The sequence below is a fragment of the Nesoenas mayeri genome, assembly GCF_963082525.1.
Source record: "Nesoenas mayeri genome assembly, chromosome: 4".
Lineage (NCBI taxonomy): Eukaryota > Metazoa > Chordata > Aves > Columbiformes > Columbidae > Nesoenas > Nesoenas mayeri.
In genome coordinates, this window is record NC_137540.1 from 18062601 (window position 1) to 18081034 (window position 18434).

General features: G+C 41.9%; 1 protein-coding gene across 1 annotated transcript; it reads right to left on the reverse strand.

The window, feature by feature from the left end:
* Positions 1 to 658: 658 nt before the first annotated feature.
* Positions 659 to 9366, reverse strand: PCDH18 (protocadherin 18; the record flags this gene model as incomplete). The annotated part of the gene is made up of 4 exons (XM_080344359.1): positions 659 to 1526; positions 5414 to 5577; positions 5707 to 5795; positions 6862 to 9366. 4 exons carry the CDS (start codon positions 9364 to 9366, stop codon positions 862 to 864), a joined length of 3423 nt encoding a protein of 1140 aa, XP_080200485.1. The 3' UTR covers positions 659 to 861.
* Positions 9367 to 18434: the final 9068 nt, after the last annotated feature.

Genomic DNA, 18434 nt, shown 5'->3' on the forward strand with positions numbered 1-18434 from the left:
TATATCAGCTGCTTTCCTGAGAGATGAAACATTTTATTTTGGTGTCATTTACAAGTATAAAACACTCTGGCCTATTTTCATTTACATAAATTGAGAATTCGTCTTGAGGTCAGAAAAGTTTATTTTATTGCTGTCTTTCAAGCATACACTGCTCACTTCAACTGGTTTTGCAGCATAACAACAGCAGATAAAATTTACCTTTTTTTTTGCAGAGTCAACTGGAAATCCCACCACTGAATTCCATGATTTGTTCACTTGGGAAAACACTGCAATAATACATTAATTACATGAGAAAATGAATCTACAGACCAAAAGCATAAAAATAAAAAGGACATTTTAGGCTTCATGGAAGTTGACAAGTCTTTATTATAAGAATGGAACATTGCAACAAGGTGTTGGATTGTTTATTTAAACTAATGTTTGCATAACTCTTTAGTGGTTTGAATTAATATTTGTAACATTTGAGACAAAAGAGATAATAAGGGAAAACAATATCCCTCCTTTTTTTTCTTTAACATGCCTGTGTGGCAAGAATGCTGGCAGTTTGACATAGGTGGTACCATATATATACACTTAGGAAAACATGCTTGCTGTGGGTGTACAAAAATAAAATTTATTTGTTAAATTACACATAAATATAAGGTACAAATGTATTTTTAAAATACAGATAAAGATAATCACACTTGCATTGTGTACATATGAAAATACAGTATTTTAATATTCAACATACACAGACACATTTATGATAAATGCAACTAGTTGGCAATGCCAGTTCTTCTCAGTCTGTTTTTTGTTCTCTTTTTTTATTTTTTTTCCCCTTCCAGTTTTCCATAAACATGGAAAAATAGGCTTTTGAAACAATTAGTTCTGCCGGACGTCTTGCAACAGCTTGTTAATCTCTGCCACCAGCTCACTGGCATCCATGAGTTCGTGTTTACCATCACTCAGGTGGTTGAGCACATTGTCAAAATCATCTTCTTCATAATTCTCTGGGATTTCCTCCATGGCTGGCAGCCACTTAGAGGACGGCTGTGCGCTCGAGTGAGTCCCCAGAGCAGGCCCGTTGCTGGCAGGATTTTGGAAATGTGTGCTGGCTGCCCAGGCTGCCACCCCCTGTGGATAATTCACAGTCTTGGCTGGCAAATGTCCTTTCCTGCGCTCCAGCGAGTTAGAGCGATCCATTTCATTGCACTCCGTGTAGGCATCCAGCGAGGGAGGCAGCAGGCGCTGGAAGACGCTGCTCATTTCGGAGAGGAGAGAGGAGGTGCAGGTGTCCCCAGACTCCTCCTCACTCTGGCAGTCTTTACCAAACGTTGAAAAGCTCTTCTTCTTCTCGCTGGCGTCTGCAGGCTGTGGGTCTTCCTCGACGCCCTGCTGCTGCTGCAGCTGCTGCTGTGGCGACTGGAACTCCTCCCCAGGGATGAACATGTTACTCCTGTAATCAGAGGAGGGAGATGGCAACGGTGGCATCCAGCACTGGTCCGAGTGGCCCAGAACTCTGCACTCCTCCGTGCACAGCCGCATCGCTGCAAGAGAGAAAAGAGGAGAGTGAGTGCCTTCCCTCTGCTGCAATTACCATTTACATTCACAGGAACTAACACACAAGGACTGAATGTCTCCAAAGATGTTCAGATCTGGCGTTTGGATTCTTGTTCTGTGTGCATGAAGATGGCAAATGCAAGTGGTCCAGATCTAAACGTACTTCCATTTCTGAAGTGTCATATAACAGGAGAACGATAAATGCAGAACATGTAAGACAGCAATGCGATCTCTTAAACTAGGGTTGAAGATAAACATGTACATCCCACGTGGGACCCGAAGACATTTGTTCCCTTTGTACAGTGCTATTTCATTTAAACAAAACAAACAAACAAACAAAAAGGTGTTTCTACCTTTAAGCTTTTACTTAATTTTTAGTGAAATCTTCCACATGCAATTAGAGAAGCATATCAGAGTAAGAATATGGCAAAAGATGAACAGAGGACAGAAAGGAGAACAAAACTGTACAGAAGGATCTCCCTCTTCATTACACATCATCTCTTGATCTGACAGTGAGGTGTACTTCGAATACTAGGTGATCCACTGCCATCTTAACTTTTTAACTGGATCAGTTAAATATTAATCCAGTATCAACACACCCAGGGCATAATTCACACCCTGTGTGACTCCAGTGTTTATACTGGAGCTGCTCTGAGGAGCACCTGCATCTCTGTAGCTCAGGGTGCTGGACCACACTGGCTCAGGTGTTGGCACAAGGGGGCTCTAACCCAAAAGGTGGGCATCCAGGCCAGTGAGGAGGGCTATTTGGCAGGGCTGCAAAGAGGAATGTGCCAGGAGAGAGCTCAAATTTTCCTCTCCAAAAGGGAACCAGCTCTGTGGGACACGAAGCCTCAGCATGGGCTGGGTGCTGCCCGGGTGCCTGAAAGACCTGCTGGAAAAGAAGTAGGTGCTGCAGGGGCCACTGTCTTGAATTTGAATCACATACTTCAAAAAGAAGTTTTCAGAAATGCTAGACTGTTTGCATTACACATATTTTGACCACAATAAACTTTTGCCCTAATCCTCTACCAATTAAGGGTTAGATTATCACACGTAGAACAGAGTTTCTTTTCCTTTTCTCTTTGTGTACTGAATATATGAGAAATGCCACTTCTAAAACAAAATGTTTGCAGTCATGGCCTGTAAGTTTTCCTCGCTTTCTCGTCACATTTTCCATCTGGCTCTGGATCCACTCAGTCTATCAAAAAACCATTTTGCAATGGTGTAAGTGAACTGAACAGAGTATTTCAGCTTAGAACACACCAGTTATTGATAAAGTCCTACTCTGATGGTGTCAGCATTATTTATCTCTGAGCTTTACACAGACCATCACATTTGCTTTCCTAGTGCCCTTTCCATTCCTCTGAGCATAAACTCTCTCTGTGTGTTACATATGAGAGCATGAATTTCTTCAAGAGTACAGCTTTAGGCTGCAGGCGGGGTATTGCACAAGCTATTGCAAATGGCCTGCTGATCAGTGAGCTTCAAACAAAACAAAAGCAACCTAGAAAATATCAATGCTTGAAGCCTTGATATGACTGAAATGCCTTGAAGTGCTTTGCTCCCACGTACGAAAAGCATATGTGTGCCATTGTGCAGGAAATGCCTAAGAGTTAGAAAGGAGAAAAGATAGATAAGTCATCCATGGGGTCTGAACCAACTCTCAATCCTCACCCAGAAGGTGAAGATTACTGTTCTAATTAAGAAGGCTCCTGTGATTTAATAGTAGACTTTCAATGGTCTAGCATTTCATTAAAAGTGAGGATTGTTTCATTGTAAGTTTTGTAACTCAGGATTAGTTTTCATATAAAATAATCAATTCTGACATTCTTGAAAATAAGATCAAAAGATACTCCGAGGAAATGGAATTGTGTTACAGTCTGTCCTTAAATCGGCAATAAATAAACAAAAAACAGATACAAAATAGTTTTGTTGTTTGTTTGGTTGGTTTTTTTCCCCAGAACTTAGGGCTTGTTGGTGACGATTTAAAAAGAGAAAGAGAAATAATCTGGTCTTTCAAGGACAGTTATTGAACTTTCTGATCACATCGTTTTTGAAGTTTTGGTAGATTGGCTCCATTCCTTTCCAGTTCCACCTTAAAAGGACAAACTGCAAGGACTTTCCCACAGCATTTTGCCTGTGTCCAGACTGACAATGCAGAAACCTTTCAAAATGGAGAACAGGAAAAACTCCAGGAAGTTTTTCCTTTCCTTTTTATTTGTTTGAATTGTAGACCCATTCAGGTCTCATCTGGAGGGGTTCAGCATATTTAGCTGACGGACTAATACCACACATGGCAGCAAATGGACATCTGGGTAAGACTAAATGCCCATCTTGATAGCCCAACTCAGTTCTGTCTGTACTCAGCAGGAGTTTTCCTTACTTTGAATGCAATTAGTGTTGGGCGAAGGCTGGGCACTTTTGGAAATCCAACCCTTTGGCTTCCTGTTTAGAGACTGAATTGCGAGAGCTGAAAATGAGCCATGGGCATTTTGGCTAGTCATGAGGGTAACCGCTCCTGCTGCCCACTCACTAGGAAGGGGACAGCTATTCCCTGGCAGCATCAGGGATAGATGCCAGAGCAAACACCACGGCAGCTGAAGTTCCCCTGGCAACTGAGAGCTCCAGCGAATCCCTCCCTGCGTCCTTACTAACTACAGGAGAGAATGAGACAAGTCTCATGCTAGATGGCAGAGGAATAAATAGTAGGATCTGGAGGAGATGAGGATAAAAAAAATAGATAAGAGCTCCAGATTTAGGTTAAAGATTCTGAAAAAATAGTAAAAAATAGTCTCTGGTTCTGAAACATTGGGTATGTAAGACTAGGTTGAGGAGATAGCTGAATGCCTGGGTAAGTGATAAAAAACCTAGTCTCAAGAAAAAAACCACAAAGAAAATATTAAAGTTAAAAGGTGTAAAAAGAACAAATGATAAACTTTTGGGGTTTACTCCTGTCTAGCATAAGAGCATATTTCTCGGAGTAAAACGCACTGAGGTCAGGTATGATTCCCCGCACCGGTGTTGTCTGTGGCAGCAGAGGGAAGAGCTGCAGCTCTGGGCAACACCTGGGGAAGGAACATGTGCTGCACCATCTCAGAAAGCAATGTGCCCTTCTGTATAAAATTATTTTACTAAGCTTTTAAAGCTTACACCGTTGGTGTAAATTTAGAACTCACTGAAATTATCCGGCCCTGTCAGTTACACAGAGAAAACAAAATATGAGCTGAAATAAGTACTAGAGGTAGGGTACAACCAGTGGCTGCATAATTATTAAAGTAATTCCAACCTCTGTCCATGAGTTGTATTTCTTAAGATCTTTCTTCTAGAAATTAGGGTTGCAAGATTTAAAATCTGGGGCATGTTTAGATTCTTCCCTTGCCATTCAAGTTCATTTTTCAGTGGGAAAAAATGTACTTTTCTTTCTTGTACATCCGTATTTCTAAAACACCTTCACAGTCCACTTCTGAACTCCAGAAGTTTGTATCCTATGGATCAAATCCACTGTGGAAAATCTATCTCCTAAATTACAGTTCAGTGTATTTTTAACAAACCATAACGGCCTGGCTTTGCAAAAACATCCACCCAGTCATTAAAAATCTAAGGACAGACTGTGCTTTCGTGGGGGAGTTTGGAGCCAGCTCATGATGATGTGAATAACAGAAAAAGCAGGCATTGCTCTGGGCCAATTTTCAGTTGTTTCATTTTACTAGACAGGTGAAGGCTTCAGCTCAATGTTTGTCATGCAGCAGAGTGAAAAGGAAGGAAACACAACAGTTGAAAGCTAAAGAATTTTTGCTTGCTTAGTAGTAGCTTTATCAAAGTGACAGCCAGGCAGCACTGTAAATAAACTGTTCAGCTTTCATTGTGCTCTTACCTGCAGGAATTCTCCCATCTGTAAGGAAAAGGTCACTGAATCCTTCTCCAAGAAGTCTGTCAATTGGAGACTCTCTACCCAAATCATAATCACTGTCTCCAGCTTCACTATCACCCCGGCCACTGTCTTTCAAGCTGAATTTATCCATATCTTGTAGGGCATATCTGCAAAGAGAATTGTGGTAATGGTGGTATTAAATTATTATGTTATATTCCACTTTTTGATTCAAAATACATGTCTGTATTTTCTGAGACATATACAAGCATATGTAGCAGAACCGTCTAGATCTTTACCTGTAGCTTCTGGAATACTTGTTTCCTCGAAAACTTGGCCTTGGTTGATACTGGCCCTGGTGAAGCATCGAGAGAAGTTGAGAAACCTGCTAAAGAAAAGATGAAAAGACTGATTCCTTGAAATGAAAGCTCAAATCCCTAGCTGTAAAGCCACTAATTCCCTTTTGTGTTCCTTTTTTTTTCTTTGAAGTTTAAGTAAATCAAATTCCTACATATATGTAATGCAGTACAACACACTATGTTTTATTATAGTGCATGCCACAGGAAACATCTGAAGACCTTGTACAATGAGGAAATGCATTGCTGTTCATTAGCCTCTGAACTCATAATAATTAATTCATTAACAAGTAAACCAAGCAATTAAACAGAGGAGTTTCATTTTAATAGATAAAAATCAACCCTTTACCATTCCAGGATCCTAATTCAAAAGAAAATTTCATTGAACTACATGTAAAGAGTTATGAGGACACAGCTCTTAGTACCAAAGTTTGACATCAGTGTGTGCATATATCAGGTACACTATGATCATATGTTGCTACAACAGCTGTACTTAAACTGTGTCAGTGTTTAACCTTTTAGTTCTCCATCCCCATTAATGAAAGGATTCCCTGCATCATTTCCCTATGTAAGTATGCTGGCACTCTTTCTTAAATGGAGCTATACAGAGGGGAAGGGAAGGGAAGGGAAGGGAAGGGAAGGGAAGGGAAGGGAAGGGAAGGGAAGGGAAGGGAAGGGAAGGGAAGGGAAGGGAAGGGAAGGGAAGGGAAGGGAAGGGAAGGGAAGGGAAGGGAAGGGAAGGGAAGGGAAGGGAAGGGAAGGGAAGGGAAGGGAAGGGAAGGGAAGGGAGAAAGAAAGCTCAGTAAACCAGAGCAGAATACTGTTTATGTTAACACTCCATTGTTTTGACCTTACATGGAAGAACTGAGAAATAATTCTGTTAATAACAGATTTAATCCTGTTCTCCATGGTAATGGATTCAGTTGGTACTGGAGTAAAACTGCAAAGCTGTGACATCTGAAGAGAAATCCATAACATGTTCTCAGTGGGCACTGATCCAATCACCCCGTGCTCTCACAGCTGGCGTGCAGAGCACCTCCACGCTTCCCCAGTGAACATGTGAGTGAATGGATGTGCAAAACAAGGTATGAACCTTACCTCAACGGCCGGAGTAGCATGGGTGAGCTCCAGGGAGAAATTTTCGGGCACGTGGTTAGAGGATATGGTCACCAGACTGTTCAGCGATTGGTGGCTGTGGTGGCTCTGCCGGCTGCTCATCTGTCCCCTTTCCAGGGTTGGAGATGATGATGGAGAAGCTCTGTGGTGAGATCTGATGGGTAAAGTGCCATTAATGGTTGGCACTAACGTAATGTCTCCTTTGTGGATCTGTCTTGAGGGGCGTTTTGGGTGGTGCTGGTAGGTCGATTCTGCCACACGACAGTTGTAGGACCTGTTGTCCTTTTTCTCTCGATTACATCTCGTAGCAAAGATAACCATAATGACCAACAACACAGCACATATTGATCCTAAAGATATAATTGTTATCATGGAGACATCCAGGGAGGGTTGGCTTACCAAAGTAGCTTCTGTACTTGAAAATGAATAAACATACTCAAAAATGGTACATTTCAGAAGAGCTTTAGTACTAAGCTGAGGACTGCCTTTATCCTGGACTATCACAAAAAACTCCCATTGTTTTGCTGGAACTGATTCAACACTCACATTGATAGAGATGTCACAAGTTTTGGGATCCATCACAAAGATGCTGTTTTCCTTATCAGCTGCAATGTAGCAGCTGAGTTCAGAGTTCATACCAGAGTCTCTATCTGTAGCCCTTATCCTGGTGACAAGAAAGCCGATTCCAGCATCTTTAGGGATTGAGATTTCTGCTGTGCTGTTGCGTAGTGCTGGCCCTACGATGACGGGAGCGTTGTCATTTTCGTCAATGATGGTTAGTACAACAGTGGTATTGCTAACAAGCTGCTGGCTCCCTCCATCCCTTGCTTGAACCATAAAGGCAATTTGGTTTACCTCTTCATGATCAAAGGTTCGCAGGGCATAGATCGCCCCATTGGAGGGATCAATGGTCACGTAGGTGGTTATAGAACTTCCCAAAATATAGCTCTCCAAAATAGTGTAGGTCACCTGCCCGTTGTCACCTAGATCCGGGTCTGTGGCTGTGACTGATGTGATGTATGCTCCTGGAGAGTTATTTTCTAAGATAACAACTTCATATCTGTTTGTCTGGAAGCGGGGTGGGTTGTCATTTTCATCACTGATTTGGACAGTAAAGTGTTTCACTGTGGAGAGACTCGGCGTTCCCTTGTCCTCCGCTATTACAGTCAAGCTGTATTCAGATCTCTTTTCCCTATCTAGAGTGGCATTAGTCAAGATTAAATAGTTATTTTCGTAAGTCTTTTGAAGTTTAAAGTGGCCATGTCCATGGAGCTTGCAAACTATCTCTCCATTCACACCAGAGTCCTTGTCTTGCACTCTGACCAAGGCAACAAAAGTGTCCAGGGGTGACCCTTCAGAAATATAAGCTACCTCTTCTTTCTCTGGGGACATCAGGTTTAAGTTAATTTCCGGTCTATTGTCATTCACGTCCACAATTTTAATTATAATTTTGCAGTGAGCTGGAATAGAATTTGGCCCCAAATCTTGAGCCTGAGCATCAATTTCATAGGATTTGGTTACTTCATAGTCCACTTGCTTCAACAGGGTCAGATGCCCCTTTTCTGAATCTATCTTAAAAGTCTCTATAATTTTGGAAGACACATGACTACTAAAAGAGTACACGACTTTTCCATTAGCGCCCTCATCTGGATCAGTAGCATTGAGGTCTATGAGCAAAGTCCCAATCGGTGAATTTTCTAGGAGTTGAATTATATATGACTGTTGCTCAAAAACTGGGCTGTTGTCATTGGAATCAGAAATGCTTATTTTCAGGATGGATGATCCAGACCTCTGAGGCACCCCTTTATCTGAAGCAGTGAGTTGGAGTTCGTAACTTGACTTCAACTCCCGGTCCAGTTCTCTAACCACAATGAGCTCTGCATACTTAGCACCATCAGTCCTGGTTCGCACCTCAATACTAAAAAAATCATTTGCAGAGAGAGAGTAAGTGTGAAGGGAGTTGTCCCCCACATCTGGATCAAAAGCGCTGTCCAAAGGGATCCGGGTTCCTACAGCTGCACTTTCGGATATTTCGATAGGGATAAGTGCTCTGGAAAACTGGGGAGAGTTGTCATTAATATCCAGCACTTCAACTTCAACGTGGAAAAGCTGCAGATGTTCAGTGGGCAGAGTGATCACATCAAACTCTATGGAGCAGTTTAAGTTTTTCTGGCAGAGTTGTTCCCGGTCAATTTTAGCTCCTATGCTGATTTCCCCATTATCCTCACGGACCACAAGCAAGGGAGAATTCCCCCTCTGCATGGCTCGAAAACGAACCGAGGACGGGTTAGGCATTTTTAATAAAACATCAGCTACATCCTCCGATAGTCTCGCAATTACCGACCCAACTCTCTGCTCCTCGTAAATCCTGTATTTCAAATTCTTGCCCAGCACAGCCTTATTGAAAGATATTATCATCAGTGCAAAAATGAATATAAAGTGCATTTTACTGCCGATTCGGTGCATTTGTAAGGTTTTGCAATTCATTTCTCCAAGCAAGTTAAAAAGCAATTATCTCGACTTCCTTCGGTACCTCAAACCCAGCGCACATCTGGTCCTTTATAAAACTTGAAAACGCCTTTTCTAGTCAGCCAAGTATTAATATCTTAACAGATCAGAAAACTTTTGTTTGCTTTTTTTTTTCATACACACCGTGCCAGGACATCCAGATACAATCTGTACGCGGTCCGCCCTTCCTCATTTGACTCCCCGCTCTTCTTCCAGGATAAAATCGCCCAAGGCGGCGTGCTCCTCTCCCCCAGCCAGCATCCAGGGATCCCGGGGCGGGAAGATGCGGGGCGGGGGGGCTCGAGGATCCGCAGCCTCCCGCCGAGCTCCGTTCCTCCCTCTCTCCCGGCTCGGCGGCAGACTGAACACCCGCGCTCGCCGGCTCCAGCCTAAAACCTCCGCAACTTCGCTCCAACTCGGCAGACAAAGCTCTCGCCCGCCATGTGCCCAGCCCCGTTCCAGCCAATCAGGCCGCCCGCCCCGCCGGGGCCGGCAGCGCCACCGCCCCCCGCCCTGCGCGCCCGCCCGGGCGGGGTGAGGGGGGAGCGGAGAGCGGCCCCGCCGGCAGCGCTCGCTCGCCGCCGCCGAAGAGGAGGGGGAAGCTGGGAGGAGGAAGCTGGGGGGAAGCGGGGACGGAGGGAGGGGGGCAGAAATTACTAAAAGGCAAGTTTAAATCAACTTCTTGCCCCTCCCGCCCCTGCATTTTCAGGGCAGTTTCAAGTGGGTTTTGTGATTTTAATTCCTCCCTTGCCACGAAAAATGCGATCGCGCTCCTCATTTGCATGCTCTGAGGTTCCCTTGTTTAACTAACTGGGATCTTTTTAGTGCGTTTGCTTGGTAAAGGAGCTGAGGTTGACGTGTCTGTGACCATGCCTTCTTTTTGCTTATTTACCTATTACCTGCGTTTTCCCAACATCTGTGCTCCTTGCGTGGAGTACAGAGAGATCTCCTTCGTGCCTTGAAATCTCTCCCTCCTCCTGTCCAAGTCAGTAACGCTTTGCCCTCTCCTCTCCATCCCTTGGCTTCCCTTTTGCAGCATTTCTGTTCCCAGCACAACTGCATTTGCCTGAGCTGGGTTCTGTATGTGCGTGTACGCAATCATCTCCGCGTGTTTCTGGTGCTTATTTTTACTTGCTGTTCCAGTGGTTCTTCAGAAGGTCTTTCTCATTCTAGCTGAAAAACGACTTCATGCTTCACCATGACAATTAGTGCTAAGTACACCTTCTACATGCCAAGTGTTTTAAAGAAAAAGAAGCCACCAGATAGACTAAGTTTTCGGAAGGTGACGGCTTCCTTGCCTCTCTGCTTTTGCCGAAAACTGTTTTCACATTTACCCTGCAAAACATTTGCCGCCCCCTCCCCCCCCAAAAAAAATCTTCTCTAGTTTGTGTACACCACAAACGCTACAGATTGTTCTGTGAGCTTTGTGCTGCATCCAGCTCACAGCAGCTGATACGTTGTTCTCGTTTAAAACGTGTCTATTTATGATGTGATACATATTTTGTCTTTTTTGCATTTCTTTTTTCAGTTTACCATTGCAGCCAAGGTCTTGCCATGGTTTTCATTGTTTTTCTGCTTTGTCCACTTGCTTATTGGTGATTCCCGTAATCATATCATCACTCTCTTTATTGCTCTGTTTTGTCTCTTATATTCCCTCCCATGTCCAGAAGTGTAAAAAGTAAATCTCTGATTTACCCAATTTACTTAGTCTCAGCACAAGTCACCAAGAAGGTTCTTGTTCAAAGAGAAAGCAGAGGAGGCTCAGCGTGATCTCTCCTTCTTTTTAAGCATTCAAAAGCATTTTATAAGCTGTTGTCTCTTTTTTTTTTTTTTTTCACAAACCAGTGCCGTGTGGCAAATTGTGCAGAATAGAAATGCCCATAATGAATGTATTTAGTACTGGGTCACGCCGATGAACATTCTGCCCCCATGAATAATACTGTTTTACAAGTTTGCAGCCCTTTCAAATTGCTGATCCCCAAACCCTATAGGCAAACTGAAAAAGCTAACACAAGCAACCGGGACTTTGGAAACCCATAGCCATCTGGCCTAAATCTCTAACAATCCAAGCCAATAATTATATCAATTCAGGCTTTAGTGAACCCCTTTGCAAACACCAAAAGAGCAAAGAAAGGAATTAGTGGCCATTCTAAGTTCTGGTGGAGAGAATTCAAAGATAATCTAATTCCATTAGTTCATGGACAGCTTTTTTTTGCATCTCTGATAAATCTTCCTAAAGTATTTTTCCAAAACACCAGTGTAAACTCTTTTCTGACAATAATTGGGGAAATAGGCTCAATTAAATGCTGCTCTTAGTGCCAATAAAAAGTATTTTGGTGATAAAAAAAAAAGTCACTGCCCCTTTACATGATGAATGCAGGAGATGAATAATATTTTTTGCATTTTGCAAGTTCACCAGTCAGGTTATTTGTAATATTATCGCTTAAGTCCACAGTCTTGCGACTAACCATTTACACTTATAATGACAATACAATATCATTGGCACAATAATCCTTATCTGATTTCTGAACTAAAGTAATGAAAAAGCATTGTGTTGGTTGTTGTTGGTTTGGTTTTGGTTTGGTTTTTTTTTGGCATTCATTTGAACCTACAAGTGAGGAAGAACACACCTTCTGGTTGGTTGTTTAGGTGCAACAATATTTCAGCACGTGGCGCTTCTAGAGTTGATACTTCTATGGGGTGTTTGTGAGCAATCGTAGCACTCCCAAGGCTGATTCCTCACGTAGTCAGGAAAAGAGTTTTATCTGAAAGTCTCTTAAACTCCAGCCCACATTTGACATGGCAGACTTCTCTTACAAAGAGAAGGGAGAGTCCCATGTGCAGCCAGCAGACAGTTCTTAGGGAGAGCAGTATTGTGAGCGCTCGTGAGCTGAGTGTTGCTGGCCTCCTGGAGAGTAAGCTCCCTTATTCCCACCTCATATGGATCCGTCCACCACCACATTCTCCTCAAAAGCTGCATTCAGAATTCGCTGGTGATGTACCTGAGGAGGAAAAACAAACTGAATCTGAATAGCACTTCCATTTGCCTACAGTGCTACTTTAGAAACAACAGCTGCACAGCAGATTAATTAATCTTTGATTTAGCTGAAAGTAGATTTATTTCTGTGGTCAATATACTTTAAAGTCCATCTTGTTTCTCTGAGGAGTTTTATAGAGCTCTCAAGCCCTTATTTTCTTCTAAAAGTTACTGATCCCATAGATGCACAGTATATATGCAAAACTTAGGTGACAGAGAATTTTACTTTGAAGAACTCTTTTGAGAAATAGTCCCTCTGCAGGGACAGGGGAGAAAGAAAATAAATTTCTTAACAATGACTGAACCACAGTGAAATTAACACAGTGCCATTTGGTTCATTCCCCTTCCTGCACACACACGAAAATGAGGTTTTATTCACTTTCAGTATGATTTATTGCCTTATGTTGCATCATGTTACAAAATGTCATATACACTATGCTCCAGTGCACAAGACATAGCAAGACAAAATTTGATTTGACACCTGTGTAATGAATGTGAAAGACAAGTCTTCCTAAGTCAGAAGTGTATTTTAAAACACCTTTTCCATCACAATGAATGACAAAATTGGGGGGCTTCCGCTCTCTCTTCTCTTTCTTCCTCCCTCTCTTTGTCTCTCCCTCTACCTCTCCATCTATCTCTCTTCAACAAGCTTGTTTCCCAGAGTAAAGTTAAGGACAAAGCTCTCCCTGGTCTTTGTACTTAACATTTCCATCTGTTGCAGCACAAGTGCAACTTGAGTGAAGAGTATCCTTGTAGGCAAAGGAGTGTTACCATTTCATACTCACTCTTGGACCCACAAGTGAGCTGATCAAAGGTCAATATGCTGTTCAGTGGAGTGGATGAAAGGAAGCTGACGTTTCAGTCTGATTTTTTGCACAGACAAGCATATTATAGAACTCATCACAAATTAATACTGTATTTGTCCAGCCTACTAACTCTCTCATCAGTCACGTTTATACCCAATAGCTTTTTCAGAACTGAGGTGCATCAGAGGTTGGGTTACTTTGAGAGATGTTGAAGGCAGAATGGGTTATTGGATTATCAGATGTGACCCCTTCATCACAGTCTTCTTAATTAAGCCCAAATGCATTAGGTAGGGCATATATTTTAGTCTGTGGAATACTAAACAGTGTACCTCAATTCAGTATCTGTTATCTGTTTCATCTGAAAAGGCAGTGAATTAATGATCTAAAATGGGGTCAGAGGACAGGAAAATCAGAAAAGCAAAAAATCCACTTGGTAATATCAATCCTGATCTCCACAAAATCTATATCTTAACTATGTACACATATACCTATACCTTAAAGCAGTCCTGCTGAAGATACCTCACCTAACAAGTCTCTGTTCCCAGTCACTACCCCTTCTATGCAACATCCAACACAGGCAGTCTCAAAGGCCACTCTCTGTCACCTCTGAGACACTTGGGAATCATTCGGTAAAGGTAATAGCTGTATCAGGAAAAAGTATCTTCCTGCCCCAATAAACAGCCAGTTGAAGCCCTGAAACAAAAGACTAGGTATCCAGAAGTAGGAAAACCCAGAAAAATTTAGTTTATACCCCAATCTATATTTCTAGCTTTTTCAAGTTGCTTAAAAAAATAATCTGATCATTCATTAAAATACATCAAACCACAAAATTCTATATACCTGCTGATGGGTGAGATTTTTTTTTTTTATGAGTTCAAAATTAGATTTCACATTATCATCAATCATAGTGGCAAAGGGCAGGGGAGCACATTTTCTGCTACGTGAGTAAATTTCCGTGGCAGTTTTGCAATGCAGCATTGTGTATATAAATAGCAAGTTGAATTTGTACATGTTCCATGCATGGTAAGTACTGTACATAGATATTCAGTCTCTTTCTGAGCCAATAAAACATTTATCTCTCAAAGTTTTACCAAGTGCAAGAGAGAAAAATACTTGAGACTTACGGTTTACTAAATCTCTATTAAAAACAAATGCCTGTAATATATCACTGGATGCTTTTGAGTTATTTTGAGACTTAGTTAATATGGCACAGTATATAATGGAGATTCCATTGTTTGATCACACTAATGCATTTCTAATTTTGTTTAGCTATTTCCTTGTAAAGCATGAAGTAGAGTATCTCTATTTGATAGCTGTTTACCCAAAATTGCCTTTAAGAGCAATATATGCACCCCAGTGAAATGAGGTTTCAAATATTATGTATGCATGGGATAAAAGGCACCTGGTCAGAACTATGGCACACTTCTTTCCCACCACACCTGAGGAAAAAAGGGTAACATTGTGTATCCCTGCTCCAGTTTCTCACAAGCCAACTGTGGATCCTGGTATGCACAACAGACATAACTGTTCATTTCCTAATGCATCATTTTTCCCTCCTGTCCATCTCTATCACTATGAATACAAATAATCAGGGAAGCCAGATGCTTCAGAGGACAGTGGTTATAACCTTTAGTGCATGCAAAGTGGAGCCCAAGGAACGGAGGTGCTCTGTCACCTCCTGTCTCCTGATGATGCAGCCACCGTGAGGCTGGAGTGGTCACCAGGATGGAGACCCAAGACCTCTTCTTCCTGATGGGGAAAGTACTGTCAGCACCTGTACTGTTTGCCTGAGGAATGCTTACCGGTTTTCAGCCTGGCACACTAGTGTGTTTGCACTGGATTTCCCACATCTGTTTTCATTCCAGATGTTAACGCATTAATGTATTGAATGCACTACAATTCAAAATACTTTACATCCATGCATCTAAAAGGCTTTCTGTCGCTTACACTACTGCTACTCTGCTTTGACAAACGCCTTGCTCTTGTACCCTGAAACACACTAACTAGCCTGTGGTGATGTTCCCATGGCCACTCTTTATACAGAGCAGAAGGAGCAGCTGCATTTGTGATACTACTTTTCTTCACAGGAGTGGGGTTTCTGTAAAGGAAAGGTTTGAAGTTTGGTGCAGATGTGAATTTAGTCAGGGCTGCAATACATACTTGTCAAATTACCAGCTCAACCCAAGCTTTTTGAGGAGCTATAACTTTCTCTGTTGCCCCTGGGAGTTTAAAAAAGGAGCATAATTGCTGCTTGAAGTGTCTTCAGGCCAGACAAAGCATGTGGTCAATCTTCCACTGACAGCTGAAGCCAAATGATCCAGATCCAGTCATCTACCTACTGCCAGCAGCTGTTTGTGACCAACAGACTCTCAGCATGCTGGACACTTACGAAGAAAGTGGGGAAAGGGTCCGTCACCTTCAGCAGAGCCAGAGCTCAGCTATGTGCAGCCACGGTGGAGCCAGAGACTGCTTCAGTGTTTTTAGGACAATTTTGTCTTCTTCTGACTCTGGGACTGGTGAGAACCAACCCAATTCACCAAAAAATTTCAAACAGCTATAGGGTCAGTTTAAATTGTCTTGAAGAGTGTGAGCCTTGCAGGAGCACAAAGCTAGACACAAAGTCTTGTGGTGAGAAAGGACATTTGACCAGACTTCTCCAGAAATAGATGTTCTTGGGACAAAAGTTTCCTGGAAGGGTCTGAACATCTCTCTACTGCCGCATTTAACAAGCTTGTGCTACAAAGGACTGTCATTAAGGGACCCTTAGTGGCCTTCCTCTCTTCAAAACCTCAGACACAATTCACCACCCAGCTTGCTTTGTGAATAAGGACCAAATATGTTGTTTAATTTATTCTACAGTAAATATTTATACAGCACTCCACATGCTATCTGCATTTTTTTATTCTTGATTTTTCTGGGAAAAAAAGGGAAAAAAATGCTCTCTGCTTCGATGTCATGGGAAAACATGTGGAAATGTAAACCTGCTGTAGGAAGCAGGCACAGTGGGAGCTGTAATGGGAAAAAGGCAGGCATGGTTTATCAGCAGAATATGTATTATAACACATACTGAACATCCGGCTTCCCAAGTAAGCTGTTAACAGTGCTCAATACAAATGTTTCTCTTTAAAGAATCAGATGTTCCTCTTTTTTTTTTTTTTTTTTTTTTTTTTTCCAATAGCTGCAGTATCTTAAAACTGGTGCCATAAAGTCATTGCAGGAGACAGCAAACAACTTTTTTATCATAACAGGCTTTTTGTTTTTCTCCTTCTTTTTTTAAACAATGGCTTTAGCAGGTGGCATGTGGCTGAGCCCGGGTCTATCACCATCTCCAGGGTGCCAAGACATCCCTCAAACTTTCTGTGGGAGGAATTTGTTGGTGGTATTTGGATTGTAAAGGCACGTGAGCATCTGCTGCCTGCTCAGTCTCATTACCATTGACACAATTAGCTCCTGCAGCTCTCGGCCCCAGCAGCCAGAGCAAGGACTCAATTTTCTTGCCTCTCTGACAATGCTCATTACCATTCATCTGAACGTACGGGTTCCTCTGCCTCCGAGTCCAGGCCAAGGGGCTGTGAAAACAGATCACACGGAGAAACACTCAGGGAAGGAAGAGCAAATTGACATAATAGCTACTAACAGGCTAAAATCAACTGCCTTACATCCAGCACCACCAAGAAACTTTCAGTATTCATAGTAATGGCTCTTTTTCCTTCTGTATAAGTTATGTTATTCCTGAAAATCATACTCTTTGGTTTTATGCTTCCTGTAAGTAGCCGATAACTTTTTTTACTGATTCAGGAGATATTACATGGCATTACCATTGTTCTTCTGTGTTTCCAACTACTTTCAAAGTTCTGACAAACCTTTTTTTAATTATTATTATTATTTGGAGAAAAAGTCCATTTTCTACCTTTGAGTTAATTTGGAAACCAGACTAAAAGTGAGAATTTTGCTCTTAGCAGGAACTAATTGAAATCTTCCTCTGGCAGCCACAGCCTAAACAAAATGTTAACACTTATCTGCAGATAAAGATTTCACATTCCTCTACATGTCCTCATCCCACATATAACTGCAAATATCTTACATTTTCTTACAAGAGATGCTGCATAATTCCTCCTTGCTAGCCCTATGTCCTTTTATTGCTACAAAGAACTCCTAGCCCCTAAATGGAAAATTAGAGATGTCACACATTTTTCAAATAAATCACTCAGCTGAAAGCAGAGAGGAGGGGAAGGAGAGAGAGAGAATTTAAACCAATCTGTCTCCTGAATATATGTCAAGGATCTTTGCCTTTGAACAAAGAAAACAGAAGGGCTTCAAGGCCTGAATTCTGTGATAATCTTGCAGTTTTTGTATGTTGCATAGATAGTGATTTGTGACCTTACTGAAGAATATTAAGTAGAAATACATTTACCACAACATGTCTTTCCCAAGACTAAGCCTTTATGGGGGCTTTGTAACACAGGAGGATGGGAAATATCACATAGAGCTGGGGATGAGGCAGGGGCATGACATTTGCTTTCAGATGTTTTTAAAACTCAAGGAAGTGTTATTGTTTCCATAACTCATTACTACAGGTTTATTTTCATCAACCCCCTCACTGCCTTGTTAGTCAAAACATAAGCTGGGTATAGCCATCGCTCAGAGCTAAAAAGAAAGAAATGCTGGTGTTTTAGTGAGCTTCCCAAAATGATGACTGTCAGGGTTTTAATCTCAGATTGCAAGCAGCATGGTTGTTGTGCAAGCCCAGAGAAGAGGAGGGATGAGAGCCATCTCCTGCCCTGATGTCCAGAGCCCACACTTGTTTGCAGAACTGCCCCAGTTCCCCTGGCTTTGTCATGGAAATGTGAACCCTGAAAGAGGAGTCTATTATGTCAAATTACAAATTATATTATAGGGTTTTAAGTAATTGTTTGCTGACTGTTGTCATGTACATGTGGTTTGTTGAAAGTTGATGTAATCATTTTGGCAAATTTCCACCAGCAAGAATCAACCAGGGTGAACTCTCTAAATCAGCTGCTGTAGGGGTTCACATCATACAATTAATGGGTGGAAGACCAGCACAGACACCCTTCAAAGTTAATTTGCGTAGACCCATTTTAGAAGTAGTGCATTATGTCTTAACTGTATGGAATGTATTGTGTACATATTAGTATTCATAAAATTCATTAGAAACCCGTTAGTTCAAATGAAAGTGTTCTGTT